The sequence below is a fragment of the Stegodyphus dumicola genome, chromosome X1, assembly GCF_044657685.1.
Source record: "Stegodyphus dumicola isolate Sdum_Otavi_A_Nest chromosome X1, ASM4465768v1".
Taxonomy (NCBI): Eukaryota; Metazoa; Arthropoda; class Arachnida; order Araneae; family Eresidae; genus Stegodyphus; species Stegodyphus dumicola.
In genome coordinates this window covers 136,250,362-136,266,772 of record NC_140780.1, presented here as the reverse complement: position 1 = coordinate 136,266,772, position 16,411 = coordinate 136,250,362, and the positions used below count along the sequence as shown (strand labels likewise).

The 16,411-nt window shown below is 34.0% G+C and overlaps 1 protein-coding gene across 2 annotated transcripts in view; it reads left to right on the top strand.

Annotated features, from left to right (window-relative positions):
- Positions 1 to 15,595, top strand: part of LOC146993273 (uncharacterized) — a 74,242-nt gene extending 58,647 nt beyond the window's left edge. For both annotated transcript variants that reach the window (XM_085807476.1, XM_085807475.1), the window contains exon 2: positions 14,912 to 15,595. In XM_085807476.1, the coding sequence (XP_085663602.1) occupies positions 14,912 to 15,291 (380 nt within the window). In that variant the 3' untranslated portion in view covers positions 15,292 to 15,595. The remainder of the gene's footprint in view (positions 1 to 14,911) is intronic.
- The last annotated feature ends 816 nt before the right edge of the window (positions 15,596 to 16,411 follow it).

The window sequence follows — 16,411 nt, the reverse complement described above, 5'->3', positions numbered from 1 at the left end:
ACTTAGCGGTAAACCACTTAGCTGACGAGACAGGTGACGGTGGACGGGGACGCATGGTGTTTAAGAGAGGTAAACAGTCATATGTCCCGCGCTCTTCCCTATCTAGTTGCAGCAACTCCCTGGAGCCTTATGAGGCCACCTCGAGAGTTTATTGGAGAATTTTACGCAATTTTGCATGGCCATACAGGGGCGTCTTAAGAATACATTAGTTTTGATCGCTAGGCGAATGATTTGTTACGTCTCGGTTTGTTAGATATAAATTACAGCATATACACTTACACTTGCTCATATAAAGACACATACAAAACACATGTAAAACACATATAAGAGCACATATATAACACATATAAAACATGTAAACACATTATAGAATAATAGTTTGCACACACTTATACAAGTAAAACATATACTTATAATGAAACATAATTAAGCTAACATATATTACACACTTACTCATTTAAAGACACATATAGATCACATGTAAAATGCGCATATAAAACATACATAAAGCATGCAGAAACACCGTAGAATATTAGATTTTGTTATTAGATTGCTTGCACTTGTACAAGCAATATACACAATGCTTATATACTTTGAGTAGTTACGCAGTGCTTATATTAGATACACGATGCTTATAGATAGTTACACAATGCGAAATCATAGCTGACGAGACAGTTAGCCGGCAGTAGTTAGCCGATAGGGCATTTAGCCGACACGGAGAGTCAGCTGACTGGATATTCAGCCGACAGGGACATTTAACGACAGGACACCTTGCCGACAGGACATTTACTGACACGGGCATTTAGCCGACAGGGCATTTATCCGACATGGGCATTTAGCCGACAAGGCATTTTAGGCGATAGCACCTTTAGTTGACAACACGTAAATGTAGACAAATAAACCATGCGACAATTTTTAGTAAAATTTGTCTGTAGTTATTTGGAAAAAGGGCTGTTTCTAGGATACCCAAGGAGAAGGTTTATGAATACGTACCATATTTTTGACTTTAATGTTAAAGAAACTCTGGATTTTGAAATAACACAGAAAAGCAAGCTAATTTTCGTGTAAATTTTGAAATCTATTTCGAGAGTGATCAAACATAGGTCTCTACACTTCGGTTGGTTTGGTTTATTTGATTATAACAAAACACTCGACGGCTAGCAACTTAAGAGAAGGAATACCTTCGTGGATGACATTCTAGGGAAACTGACTCATATACATAATACAGATGGGGAAAAAAACGAAAGCGCCCATGCAGCAAGCCTGTTCGCCGAGATTCGAAAGCCGAATCGAACTGCCAGTGCTCAGAAGACTTTACCGCTTGACGGTTGTTTGATAGGTCTCTATATTTCAGAAGTGGGATAGAAAATTTCAGCAGTCGGAGAGGCAAAAGGATTTTAAATTTAAAGAAATTCTGTTAGCAAAGCGAAAATTATTATAATGTGATCTGCCACAGAAAATAATAATAAAACTTTATAAAGCTAAATAATATAATTTTGAAAGCGTTGAAAAATTGTCATTTACTTTGTAAAGATATTAGGTATTTTTAGAAGCAGACAAGATGAACAATTAGCAATGCCTTCGCCGAGAATCGAACCGCGGACCTCTGGAATATGCGCCCAGCGTGCAGACCACCACACCACGAAGGCACGCCAAGATGGCGGAAGAAATACCTTATATACTCCCCCTTTTAAAGGGCGATTGGGGACCCAATCGCCAAATCCTGGGTGGGGAGAATCATTATCCACTACTCCTTTTTAGTTCGGGCGCCACTGTAGAGAGACATTAGGTATTTTTGGAAGGGTGCAGACCACAACACCACGAAGGCATGCCATGAAGGTGAGAGAATTATCTTATAACTAAAGAAGAAAAATTTTTGTTAATGTGAAAGGCCTTCAAAGAAATTCAATTTACATTGCATCTGTTTTTGCTTTGCTCCCTCATTCTTTCGATATAAAATCGTTTCACTCTTCGACTGCTGAAATTTTCTTTTCCACTTCTAAAATATAGAGACCTATGTCTAATTATTCTCAAAGTTGATTTCATAATCTAGGCCGAGATAAGCTTGCTTTTGTATCCAGTTTTAAAATCCAATATTTCTTTAAGTTAGGTCAAAAATATGATGCTTGCTCATAAGCCTTCTCGTTAGGTACCCTGAAAAAAAAAAAAAAAAAAAAAAAAAAAAAAGCCTCTTGAAGAAATAAATGAGCCTAAATAGATTGTAATATCAATGAACATTTTTAATGACAGAGATTAATTTAAACATTGTTGCGTACAGCAGAGAAAAAGGGCGAAGAAGTAAGAATGGTATACATATACATACATACGTAATAAACAGTTACGTCATCATTCACCGCGAGGATATACGCGAACGGCGCATGCGTCAGGAGAAGCTCTCTTAAGCTAAACGTCGTATTATAGTTTATGATACAACAATCCCCCTTTCGACGTTTGGCGGCTGAAAAAAAATAAACATTAATGATTTACAGTTATTCCAATTAATTTACAGCACTTAGAATGTTTCGAAGCAGTCAATGTTTTTGTCAGTACATCAGCAGGCATTTTCTCTGTTGGCACATATTTAACGTCTATTTCATTTCTTTCATAAATTTCACGAATGAAATGATGTCTAATATCTATGTGTTTAGTGCGTGAGTGATAAACAGCATTTTTCATAAGCTTCTGTGCACCTTGATTATCACAATATATAATGGTTGTATAATCAGCAGTAAAATTTAATTTTTTAAGAAAACGACGTAAATAAACTGCTTCTTTGGCACTTTCTGAAAGACTGATGTACTCTGCTTCAGTACTTGATAATGCAACAGTTTGTTGCTTTCGTGATTCCCATGTTATTGGATTTCCAGCAAGCTTGAATAGGTAACCTGTATACGATTTTCTAGTATTAACATCAGACGCCCAGTCGGCATCGGTATATCCAATAAGTGCTTTTCCAGTCTTTCGAAATTTTAAACAATAATTTTTAGTTCCTTTTAAGTATCGAAGAACGCGCTTTGCAGCCAACCAGTGTAATTTTCCAGGATTGTTATTAAATTGGCTCAGGTGACTGACGGCATATGTAATATCCGGCCTAGTAAACACAGAAAGATACATAAGCGAACCAATTAGACGGCGATAAGGTGCATTGTTCATTTCTTCCTTTTCAGTTTCAGAAGGACACATTTCTTTACTTAATTTTACACTAGGATCTAAAGGAGTTGCTACTGGTTTTGCATCTTGCATATTAAACCTTCGTAGAATATTATCAACATATTTCTGCTGAGATAAACTAATAGAATTATTATTTAAATCTTGATTAAATTCTATTCCAAGACAATAATGAAGTTTGCCTAAATCTTTAACATGAAATTCTTTAGAAAGATAACCTTTAAGTTCAGCATATAAATCACAGCTATTTGTTGCTATTATTAAGTCATCAACATATAAAATTAGAATTAACTCACCTTGAGATGTTTTCATCCTGTATACACACTTATCTGATCGTAATGGTTGTAATCCAAAGTTTTTGAGTTTTTTGTCTAATTTTTCACACCACTGTCGTCCACTTTGTTTCAAACCATAAAGAGACTTTTGCAAAGCATAAACATAATCAGGATTATTTTGGTCTTCAAAACCTTTAGCTTGTTCCATGAAAATTTCTTCTTTTAAATCTCCGTTAACATAAGCCATAACAAAATCTAGTTGATATAACATAAGGTCTTGTTCAGCACTGTATGCAATCACAGTTCTTATAGAACTTGCTCAGGCTACTGGAGCAAAGGTTTCATTAAAATCAATTCCAGGTTCCTGTGCAAATCCTCTAGCAACCAATCGAGCTTTTCTCTTTTGAACTGTTCCATCTGCATTATATTTCGTTCTAAGAACCCAGCGACATCCTATTACCTTTTTGTTCTGTGGTCGCTTTACTAATTTCCACGCACCATTTTTAACAAGTGCTTCATACTCAATTTGCATAGCCTTATGCCATTCTTCAGCATAACTTCCATTTAATGCTTCTTCTAATGTCGGATTTGTATCTTCTTCAGCAATTTGTGCTTCTTCCTTTTCTATGTTTATATTGTGGTACTCCTTTTTTGGTCTTCCTGGCTTCCCAGTCTTGACTTTCTTTGGACGACCTGGCCCCTTTTTAATCTGCATTTCAGGTAGTGCTTCGGAATCAGAATCTTCATTATCAGATGATTCAGCAATATTTGAGGGGTCTTCTGTTATTTCATCAGCCGATATTTGATTTACATTCAGAGATTCTTCCTTCTTTTTATCAGGAATATTTTCGAGAAATAAAACTTCTAAATCTTTATCATAATTAGTACAGTTTTCAAATTCATCAATGAATCTAACATCTGGGCTTATAACGATTTTTCTGGAATTTTTATTCCACAGCCTGTATGCTTTCGATTCATTTGAGTATCCTACAAATATATGTTCTTCTGATCGAGGATCGAATTTCCCTTTAGACCTTTTATTAAGTACAAAACATTTCTGTCCGAATACTTTGAAGTGAGATACAGTTGGCTTGATGCTAAAAAATAATTCATAAGGTGTTTTGTTTACTCCCAGGCTTCGATTTGGGCAACTATTACGAATATAAACAGCACAGTTCAAGGCTTCAGCCCAAAAGGATTGGGGAAGATTACTTTGTAGTAACAAACATCTGGCCATTTCAGTTAAAGTGCGGTTCATGCGTTCAGCTCTCGAATTCTGCTGAGGAGTCATTGGTGCAGAGAATTCTCGTTTAATCCCGCATTCTTGAATATATTTATTAAATTCTCCGCGATATTCGAGGCCGTTATCAATCCGAAGGATTTTTATTTTCTTTCCTAGACGATTTTCGACCGCAGCTTTGTATTTAATGGATGCATTTTTCACTTCATCTTTAGTTTTAAGAAAACTGACTTCGACATAACGCGATTTGTCATCTATGAAAGTAACAAGATAACGCGAACCAGCATGGGATGGGACTCTCATAGGTCCACACAAATCTGAGTGAATCAAGTTCAGTAATTCATCACTTTGAAATTTTGATTCTTTTTGAAAAGGTTGCACAGTTTGTTTACCTCTGATACAGACTTTGCAGTCTTTTAGACATTCAGTGTTATTAAAATTTAAATTTCTAACCATGTTATCAGACTTAAGTCTTTTCAAATCAGACTCATTTAAATGACCCAATTTAAGATGCCACTTTACAAAATCACTTACCTGTGCTATTGCAGCTGTTTCAGTGCTTGGATGTATATAATAAAGATCACCATGACGAATAGCTTGCAATAGTATAGATCCATTTGGTTCTATTATTCTAGCATGTCGTTCTGTAAAAATCACTGAACGATTATTTGCAGTAGCTTTAGATGTTGACAGCAAATTACATTTTAATTCCGGAACACATAACACATTTTTGACAAGTTTAATTGTCTTATTTCCGTTAGGTATTGTTATAAGGACAGTTCCAATTTCTGTAATTTTTGCTGTTTTGTCAACTGCCAACTTTATGGTTGAATTCGTTCGAGGGTGAAATTCTGAAAATAACCTTCTGTCATTGCACATGTGAGATGTACAACCACTATCTAAGCACCATGAGGAGGTCTTCTGATAAGCATTGTTTACTGCTAAACTAATCTGCTCTTCATAATTAGAAGTCATCATAGAACCTTGATTTACCTTATTTGATTGCGCATATTTTCTATCAGCTATTTTCTTTCTGTATTCAGATGCCTTGTGCCCAATTTTCGAACAGTAATTACACTTCAAGTTTCGAAAATTTCTTTCAGCTGGAAAATTTTTGTTTGAATTTACCTTCCATTTTTCATTTTTCTTCTGTTCTTGATTTCTTTTTTTATAATCAGTATAGTATGCATTTTGTGAATCTTGAGACGTTTTCCCTTTTCTTGCTTCCCATTCTTCTAACATTTTGATTTTCAAAGATTCGAGACTAGGTAACTGATCTCTTGATTCGATGGCGCATCTAAAATTTTCAAAATTTTCTGGAATACTATAGAGCAGAAGAATCGATAATAAATCATCAGCTATGTCAATTTCCATTTGTTTAAGCTTATCAACTATTTCGAAGAAATTATTCAAATGTTCAGACATCGTTTCGCTTTCCACCATTTTTCTAAATAAAAGCTGTTTTAATAATGTAGCCTTCTTCGCAGGTCCTTTCGATTCATATACTGCTTTGAGTTTATTCCACACAGCATTTGATGTCACACAATGCTTTATATGACACAGTTCACTAGGATTAATAGCAAGAATTATATCTGCGCGAGCTTTTTGATCAGATTGGAGCCATTTCTTTTCGTCTTCGGTTCCTTCAGCAGGTTTTAGCGCTTTACCGGTCACATAATCCCATCAATACTGCTTCTATTTGTAATTTCCAACTGTCAAAATTATCTTTTCCGAGCTTTTCTATAGTAGTCAAATGCGACATAATGTAATACAGTCTCTCACAGCCAAAACCCAAGATTGAACAATGTAAAAATAGGCTTAACTGAACGCTGATCAGTTCTTACCGTTGATTAGATTTAACAGTTCTTGCACTGAATTAGGCTTAAGAGTTCAATGCTAGAAAACTTCAAAATGTTCATTTTAAAATAAGTATTTTGCTAATTAAGCACAGTTGAAACGTTCCTGTGCCCATAACCATTGAAGAAATAAATGAGCCTAAATAGATTGTAATATCAATGAACACTTTTAATGACAGAGATTAATTTAAACATAGTTGCGTACAGCAGAGAAAAAGGGCGAAGAAGTAAGAATGGTATACATATACATACATACGTAATAAACAGTTACGTCATCATTCACCGCGCGGATAAACGCGAACGGCGCATGCATCAGGAGAAGCTCTCTTAAGCTAAACGTCGTATTATAATTTATGATACAACAATATTTCTTTAAGTTAGGTAAAAAATATGATGCTTGCTCATAAGCCTTCTCGTTAGGTACCCTAAAAAAAAAAAAAAAGCCTTTTTTTTTTTTTTTTTTTTCCCAGATAAATATGGACCAAATTTTACAAAAATTATACTACCACGTTATTTTTGTCTGTATGTACGCGTTGTCAGCTAAACATTGACGGTTAATGTCATGTCGGCTAAATGTTCGTCGTCCATGTCGGCTAAATGCTCTGTTGGTTAACTGCCCGTGTCGGTTAAATGCCCTGTCCGTTAACTGCTGTCTGCTAAGTGTTTCATCGACTAAGTGTCCGCAACCGGCCCTTGCGTGCTTTTCCATATTCAAATAACCTATTCCAAATATTGTACATTGATTTCTTTGACGTATGATGACCAAATTATCTAACGTCAAAAATAACGCGTTAATTTTAATAATGTGCACTTTTACTCCAGCATATGTTAACTTCATGTAAAATGGAATGATGTATTCTACACAAGTCATAAATTACAGCTACATTTTACTACGTAATTTTGGAGCATAGTTAAGCTTACGTATGTTACAAAAAAAATTATAATTTCATCTTTTAACTCAAAATGCTTGGTCAAAATATCTCCTCGAAATAATCATCCACTTCTGAATGTGAAAGTAAAGTTTTGGGGCTGCTAAAAATTCATATCATAAGAAAATAAACAAATTTAAATTTAGCTCTTTGGAATTGATAAAACTTGTAATTTTTACAGGGCTATTTAAAACCGCTTTTAACGCATTTGTTATTCGTTTTACCATCAACGCCAACTGAGGAAGCCAACAATAAAAACGTTAAATGTCTGCGAAAATTGCAAATTTTCGTGCTGTAGCTCCTGTATTCGTGAACACTAGAAATGCACGGAGTGTCATACCAAAGAAATGATTCGTTTTTTTTTGTTCCCTAAGTTGCTTCATTTAAGTCTGATTTAGCACGTCTGCAGTCAGCAGATCTGTTTCATTATTTTAGGCAAAAATATCAGTAGAAATTAATAACGTATTCTTTAATTATTTAAGATGATTACCTTTTCCCTCTACATGACATTAAAAATTTTTTCCGAATTTTGATTTTCACATGCGGAATTCTCGATGGAGACGCATGGAATCTCAGGATTCCGCTGAACATCATTTCAAGACGCATAGTTATTTTTTTAATAAAATTTTTTGTTTTTTAGCGATTTTTTTTAAATGTCCCATTTTATGTCGAACTATTTTTTTGGCCCACATTTTCGTTTATTTCTGTCACCGTAGTTTTAGGTGGAAGTATTGCTCGAACATAGCAATTAGCTGCTGTCTTACAACTTTAAAGTTTGTAGGCTCTGATGCGTCGTAACCTCCCTGCTGTGAAAAGGAAAGGCTACGAATTTTTTTCCTCTCCTTACCTTCCCACTTATTCTCATTACAGTCTGAAGAAAAAAATAATATACGGAGAAGTCGACAATTAACATCGTCTGAAAAATAAACGATCGAGGGAGAGAGAGAAAAAAAAGGAAGGAAAATAAGGAAATTTTGTATATATTCAGAACGCCGCTATGCTGTTATTCGTAATTGTTAGTGCCGTTGAATGTGTACAAGCTGTCAAAAATGATAATTACAGCCACAGTTTTATTGAATTTGTAATCACTAATGAAAAAACTAATTGGTTGCTACACTGAATAAAAATATAATTAACTCTAATCATTAAAAGCGGTAAATGTTTGTGTTATAAATAAACATATTTATATATCTAGAGAGAGAAAATCGGAATTTTCCATTCTCATAATAAAAGTTGTTAAAAATATATACCTTGCACTGTTAAATATGATAAATGAAATCAGAATGATCATGTAAGTTATAAAATTAGGAAGTAAACTGGAAACATAGTGTTAAATTCATTTTGGTAAAGCAAATAAATAGAATCGCTTTATGTACTTTCTGACGAAATGAGCTTGAACTGATAAGGTTTAAGATCAAAGCAGCTGTTTTGTATGCATGGTAAAGTATTTACAAAAATGTGATCATGGCTACAGTTAGCAGTGGTCATTGAACTTACTATAGCTAAATAATAAGTGCTATAAAGGCCTCCAACTCTGCATTTGCAGCTGTTGAATTCTTACGATTTTCTTCTCAAATCCTGCACGTATCTACGTGACTGTGAAAAATAATGTAAAAAATTTAACTAAAGTGGAAGGAAATATGGCAGCAAATTTGCCAAGTAATTCCCCGAGGTAAACGTTGACTATCACGATACAAGAAACTGTGTCTAAATTTTCTTTATTCTATCTGCAGGTTTTGTTTGGTTTATTTGATGATGGCAAAGCACGCAAGGGCTTTCTGCCTAAGGGAAGGGGTATCTTTGTGGACAACGTTCTAAAGGAAACTGTCTCGTATACATATTATATATGGGGAAAAGCACGGAAACTTTCATGAAACTAGCCCGTTCATCTGGAATCGGATGCAGGTCAAACTATCACTGTTTAGCGTTTTTTCCATTCAGCCGCTGGTGGGCTAATTCGGGGTACAGACTTCTTAAACTACAATAGAGGAATTTTCTGAACTGCGTTACCAATAATTTTACTCCTCATTTTTATTAATTTTTAACAAATCATGTGATCTTATAGGAAACTTTAGTGAAAAAAAGCATGCAAGCTGCGATATCAGTTGTTCGATCCCTCATGCTTTTGTAAGAAAAAGAAAACTGTACGATCTTTCTGCATTTAACTCGCGCACATGATCTAGCAGTAATAAGCTCATTAGCGGTAAACGTATGGGTCTTGTTTTCTTTTGAATGTTAATTCTTGACCATGAAGAGAAAAGAATAACACAATTGCCAAGAATGCAGTATAAAGTGTAGTGCAAGAGTGATGCTGAATCGATGCACGATGCTGCTTTCGGTCTTATTTGGTAACCCCTCTTGCAATACTGGAAGTGTTATTTTAAAATATCTGAAGCTTTGTGAAATAATGGAACAATTCGTGAATGAGAAAAGTTGATTTATTCATACAGAAGCTATCTAGAATTGTATTTATGCCATGACATAAGCATCATAATAAGTATAAATAGGTACTCGTATGTTAGGTGAAGACTTAGGATTAAATATTGTTTCTAGGAACAATACCTGGACTTATGATTTAAGAATATCCAATATGCTGTTTATGCCGAAAACAAAGCATAAACAGTTCAATTATTTATAGCAAATCAAATTCCATCAATAAAACGTATTAAAAGAAAAGATATGTACTGTGTTATACATATAATACAATGAAGCATCGGTTTAAGATTATCATTAGTTCCTGAAGACCATTCGCCAGTTCAAATGTTCGTAAACCGAAACAATTTTCTCCGTAATAACTAATGCAAAATGGATTAATTCGTTTCTGGATGACAGATGATTGTTTATTTAAATTTTACAGCAGTAATTCGGGCACAAGTTCTTAAAACCAAACTAGTGGAAATCATTAACTATAAAAGGATAAACACAATGTTATACAGATAAAATAGAAGAAGTAAATTTAATTTTACTATATCGGTAAGAAGGAGAATGGATGGCATAAGTTGAAAGTGACGAGAAAGATGTTATTGTTTAAATGAGGTGTCACCTTTCATAAGAACCTCAGATAATTGTGTTTAAGGGACAACTTCTTATATCGTTTCTTTGCAAAACAAAAATTTGATAAAAACTTTCTTTGTAAAACAAAAATAACGATGAATATTGTTTATTTTAAATATAATTTATTAAATTAGAGTACACAGGTAATGAATTTTAAATTTTTGATTGGAAAATATTATTCCCAATAAATTGATCAAATACCATTTAATAAGAGGATATGAGATACTTTTTTCTAAAGAATGAAATTTTCATTGTTGATTAAGATGTGATACTCTCTAAAGAAGAAATATATTAACAATTTTGCTAAAAAACTTCTTAAAAATTTCAAGTTTCAGGGGGGGGGAAGAGATCGAAAGGAAAGTATTCTCAGTTTTCTTTAGTTAATTTTATAAAAGCATTAAAGTTCAAGGAAGAACAAGGACCCTTATTTTAAAATTGTTGTTGCTCCAGATAGTCGAGCAACTTAACATTCGTTGGGAATTAATTCATCGGCCATTCAGATATCTCATCCACGAGATTGTTGACAAGGGTGCACTACAGGTAACAGAATTACACTCTTAAAAAAGAGGAAGTTTTGTCTCAATTTTGATGGAGAGCAACGTCTCTGGAAACGGATCAGAGGGTTTCTTAATCCCTTCCTACCCTCCACCAAACTTTTCGAGAAGTTTTTTGTCTCGCGAGCATTTTAAGTGTTCATAAATGCTATACATTTACAAATATCAGAGCTTTCTTTGGGTTTTGAATCCGGCCCCAAAGATACGGCAGCCAGCATCGCTAACCATTAGACGAAGCCCAAGACGGTTTATTTTAACCCTTTTAGTACCGCAGCACTTGCGAAAATTACCAAACGACGATATTTCAGATGGCGCCTTGCTATTCGCTTTGCGACAGAACTCTATCCCAACATAAATTTATAAAACATTTTAAATGATCTATGGATCAAAGTAAGCATTAAAGCTAAATAAATTATTTGTGGAATTTAAGTAAGTAAGTATTTTTTAGTAATACTAAGTAAGTATTACGTATTTTCAATAGCCAGCTAACTAAATATAAATATTTATAATAATACTAATTTTTCTTTAGTAATTTTATACTTTCTACAAGAATTCCTTGTTATGTAGTAGATCCATCTGACGCTTTCAGTACAACATGGAGTTATCCTTTAATTTTAAGATCCGAAATTAGTTATTTTGTTAGAAATAATTGAAAATGATATAACATTTATACTTCTTACCACATGATCTACGTAAAGCTGTAATCAAGCGATGATTATTTTTATGTGCAAATATTATTTATAGAAGAGAAATGAATGTTTATAATTTTCATAATCATTTTTATTGATGTTATTTTTTGATTTTCAACAAGTATTAAAATACAGTTGGTATTACTTTATTCTTTCTTTATTTCGTAATATGTTGCTTTTTAAATTTTGTAAATATCATTCTTAGTTTGATTTTTATGAGCATTATCCCAAACCTTTGCAAATTCGTCAAAGGGAGGAACGATACTTTCTCTCGGCACTAAAAGGGTTAAACTTTAAACTTAGCCAGTAAACAATTTCGTTTTAAAATATTTGAACAGCGTATTAAAATATACTGCTTTAAATTTTTTTATAAATTCACTTTACTCTTCTAACGTTGTAGAGACATTAGGTTAATTGGAAAAGCCGGAGAAAGGAAAAATTAGCAACCGCCTTCTTCGAGAATCGAACCATCGACCTCTGGAATATCAGCCCAGAGTGCGGAACCACTACACTACGAAGGCACGTTAAGAAGGTGGGATAAATACCTTATATATTCCTCCTTCTACAGGGCGACTGGGGTTTTTAGGGGACCCAATCGCCAAATCCTGGGTGTGGAGAATCCTCATTCAACACCCTTTTAGTTCGGGCGTCACTGTAGAGATATTAGGATTTTTGGAGGCCGGAGTGATGAAAAATTAGCAACCGCCTTCGCCGGGAATTGAACCACGGACCTCTGGAATACCGGCCCAGCGTGCCGAACCACTACACCACAAAAGCACGCTAAGAAGGCGGGAGAAATACCTTATAACGTAACAAATTAAGGAGGAATTTGTAAACTTCCTAAGTATTTATTACTTGGATTAATAACTTGGAAAACTATTATGAAAACAGAACTTTTAAATGCATTCCCTCTTGCATCTGGGGAGTTATTTATATAAAATTACTTTCTTGTATTAGTTATGTCATTTAAAAGTTTAGAATGTGAAGACTTTCGCTTTCTAAAATGCTGAAATTTTATTACAGCTGTTACTGTTTCATCCCAGTCCAGTGAAACAGTATTAGTAAGAATTAACCTTCGATAGCAAAACATTCGAGGGCAATTTGCTTTGGAACAGGTATGCTCATGGAAGACGTTTTTATGAGAAATTAACTCCTATTTATATATGATTTTTAAAAGGTTTTAAAGACTGACATTTTATTCAGGTTCAATTGAGTCAGATGTAGATTTTCCTTGCCTCTAAAGCCCAATCTTTTACACTGAATCATATTTTTACAACGCTTTATAGATCTTGAAAACCATGAAACAGACGATGTTGTTACACTTCCATTAGCAATGCGGCTGTAGAGTTTTCCCCTCCTCATCTGCAAACGATCTCATTTCGTTCAGTTGTCTTCTCAGTAATGAGAAATTATCTTGTTCTATATTAGAGACATATGGAGTGTATTTTAGAACTCCTCTATCGATTTCGGATAGTGCTGTTAGTGCCACAGTAGTAAAATGCAGCCGCAAATTCTAAAGCAAAAACATTATTTCCTTGACCAAATCTTTTTTTTTAAACCTCACAAGCAAATGAATACAAATGAATTTACAAGATGTTTGCTTAAAAGTTGAATTTCGCTATTTGTCCATGGGCGAGAAATGTTGGCATCTGTAACCACAATGATTGACCTGCTTTAAGTTACTTTATTTATGATTCGAGTATTGCTCACCGTCTAGCACAAAATTCTATCATACTTCTGCCGTATTGACGAAACGTGTTAGATGCCCCACTTGGAGCGGGCAAATAGGGCTTTCAGATACATTAGTGTATCACTTTCATAAATGTCAGTATAGGGTTGGTATATCTTATGTTAAGGCAGAAAAATGGAAGTAGTCTTAAACCTGTTCAATCAACCCTTGTAATTTACATATCTGAAAAAGAAGGCAATGAAAACAGCTTCTTAAATAGCATAACTTTCCTTCCAGCCGCAAGAACCGAATTTTGGACGAAATTGCCAGTGTCCATTGTTTTCACGAACACGGTTTATTATGCGTAATAGAAAAGTAAGAACTTATTTCATGTACCTTTAAAGAGAATGGTTCACCGCAACCGAAGACTATACTAACCATACATATATGTTTTATGAGCCTGGCTTTATGAAAAACTTTCGAAAGTGAACTAGCTCGTATTTATGTTAAGCGAAAGAAAATTTGCAAAAGCATCTATGTAATCAGTTAATTTCACTTCCGGATTTGGAACCCGAAGAAAACTATCTGTGTTTATTAGTTTTAACCATTAAATAATTAGGATACTGATAATGAACAAACGTGGATAGCGAATGCAAAGAAAGCTTCGTTGAGACAGCAAATGAAAAGCCTGCAAAAACATTCCGGAGTACTAAGCTCCATCGAAATTTTTCATTCTATTATTTCATCAATCTAGCAAATATTTTAAAACAAAGTGAAGCGTAACAAATGTTTTCTAAAAGGGTGTAGGGGCTTACGTTATTTTTCCATTGTTAGTTTTTAGTTGGTAATAGCTTTCCTTTACTCACTTATTTTTCTACCTACATTTTCCGGCCAGAAAGAGTATTCCGTTTTAAGTTTTATGCAAAATAAGGGAAAAACTACTATTTAAGCTGAGGTCTGAGCTCTTCAGTTAGAGCGTGTTCTGCTTTTCGGCCACGTTGTTGTTACGAGTTAAAGCTAGCTATCATAAAAGTGAAGTAATTTATGAATCATTTGAGGCGTGTTTCTCTTTTGTCTTGAGTTAAAGCTAGCTAGTTTACTGCTTTGCTTATTACGTGCCTGTTAGTCTACGCTTGTGATTTTAGCTAAGAGCTAATACGCGTTATCAACTCTGTGCAGCTGAAGCTGATTATTATACTTCACTAGTTTAGTTTATGTTTTCTATTTTTAAGTTCAAGCCATAAGTGCCGGCTTTCTGTACGCCCTAATGGGGCCGTCCGTAAATATCTTGAGTTAAAATAAAAGGGTATTTTAGACCTACTTAGCGATTAGTCGCTTCACAGTTATACTAAGTTCTAGCAACCAAATAACTTTATTTTAGCCAGAGCACTACAAGGTTTCTAATTTTTTACCTCTTCATATAAAATAATTTGGTATCTGCTTAAATAATTAATTACATTTAATTATTTAATTTCAGGCTACGCATACAGAACAAGAGATGGAGGAAACAAAGCATTCAGTCTGAGAGATGGAGGAAACAGAGCACTCGGATTCGAATCCCAACTGCACAGCCCGCCGAGTGACATTTCTGCTGTAAAAACTTTCCGCTTAGCATACCTAGTTCTCTGGAATGAAGCTATGCAAAGGAAATGCTTGAAAAGCGCGGAAAATCTTTATGACGACCAAGAATTAATGAATCTTCATTCTAATTCTGATTACAATATCAAATCGCTTTGTTTGCATTTTAATAAATATCCGCCGCGGGCAAATAGAGCTGACACTAAAACAGAAAATTATCATCTCCGGGCTTCTTTTATTCCTAGGCTGGGCAAAAAAAGCAGTAATTATGTGGTATGATTTCAATGGTTTCAGCTGCGTGAAGCAAACGAACAACTTGAGTGATGAAGTTACTCCTTTCCTCTAAGAAATACTATTCTGTGCAATCATCCTTTTCACATCTAGTCAAGTCTGGCATTTATTTTATACTGTTTTCTAATTTTTGCACTGCATTCTCATTTATTCAAACTAAAATCTGATGATATTTATTTCCCTGTATAAAGTTATTATTCTTTGAAAGTGTTCGTAAATTATGAGGCATTTGTAATAAATACCGTCTTAAATAAATGTGCCGGAATGAATAAAAATATTAAATCAAAATCTACTTCTTGAGTATTATTCTTTGATTACAAGCATCTAAAACATGAATTCTCAACTTAATATTTTTATTTAAGGTATTAAAACATTTTTGTGGCTTAATCTTCTGAATAAAGAGGCACTCAAAGTAAATAAGACTAGAAATGCGAAAAAAGCATACACTTGTTCATAGGTAATATTTAATTCAGGTTAACCAGGGAAAAACACAGTCTCAGCTTTTTACAGCTTTTTCACAATTTGTTTAATAAAGCTCTCTTGTCTGTTTGTTTAGAAGCTCCTCTCACTGGACCATCTTGCTTAAATATATTTGTTTTTCTTTCGCAAACATCACAGAGTGATTTATCTTTCATTCGCAAACATCAATTATGCCAAGAAATAATTTATAATTTAAGCCTAAATTCTTTAGGAATGAAAATTTGATAAATAAACTACTAAATTAAGCACCACATTTTAATCTTAGGTAAGAAATACAGTTTAAATATTACTGATATCTGAAAGGTTACCTCTGATATATTCACATGAGAATAGATACAGCAGAAGCAAGATAACATCAAAATTAGTCTCAATCTGGCTTTAATTAAAAAACCTTAACGCAAAATATTGCTCCTTGAGGAACACAGATCTTTTCGAATCGCTGTTATAAACACAAAAAGCATTTTTTCCTTTTTAAAATCAGAGCTTGTGAAAGTTTTCAGTTTGACCTAAGTTTGCCTAAATTCTAAATGCCTTTGTTTTCCTTTGAACATTTACATATTTAAAAAATTCTGCTAAGAAATTTAAGTAAAAAACATAAGCTTACCGCTAATCATATTCTCATATAATT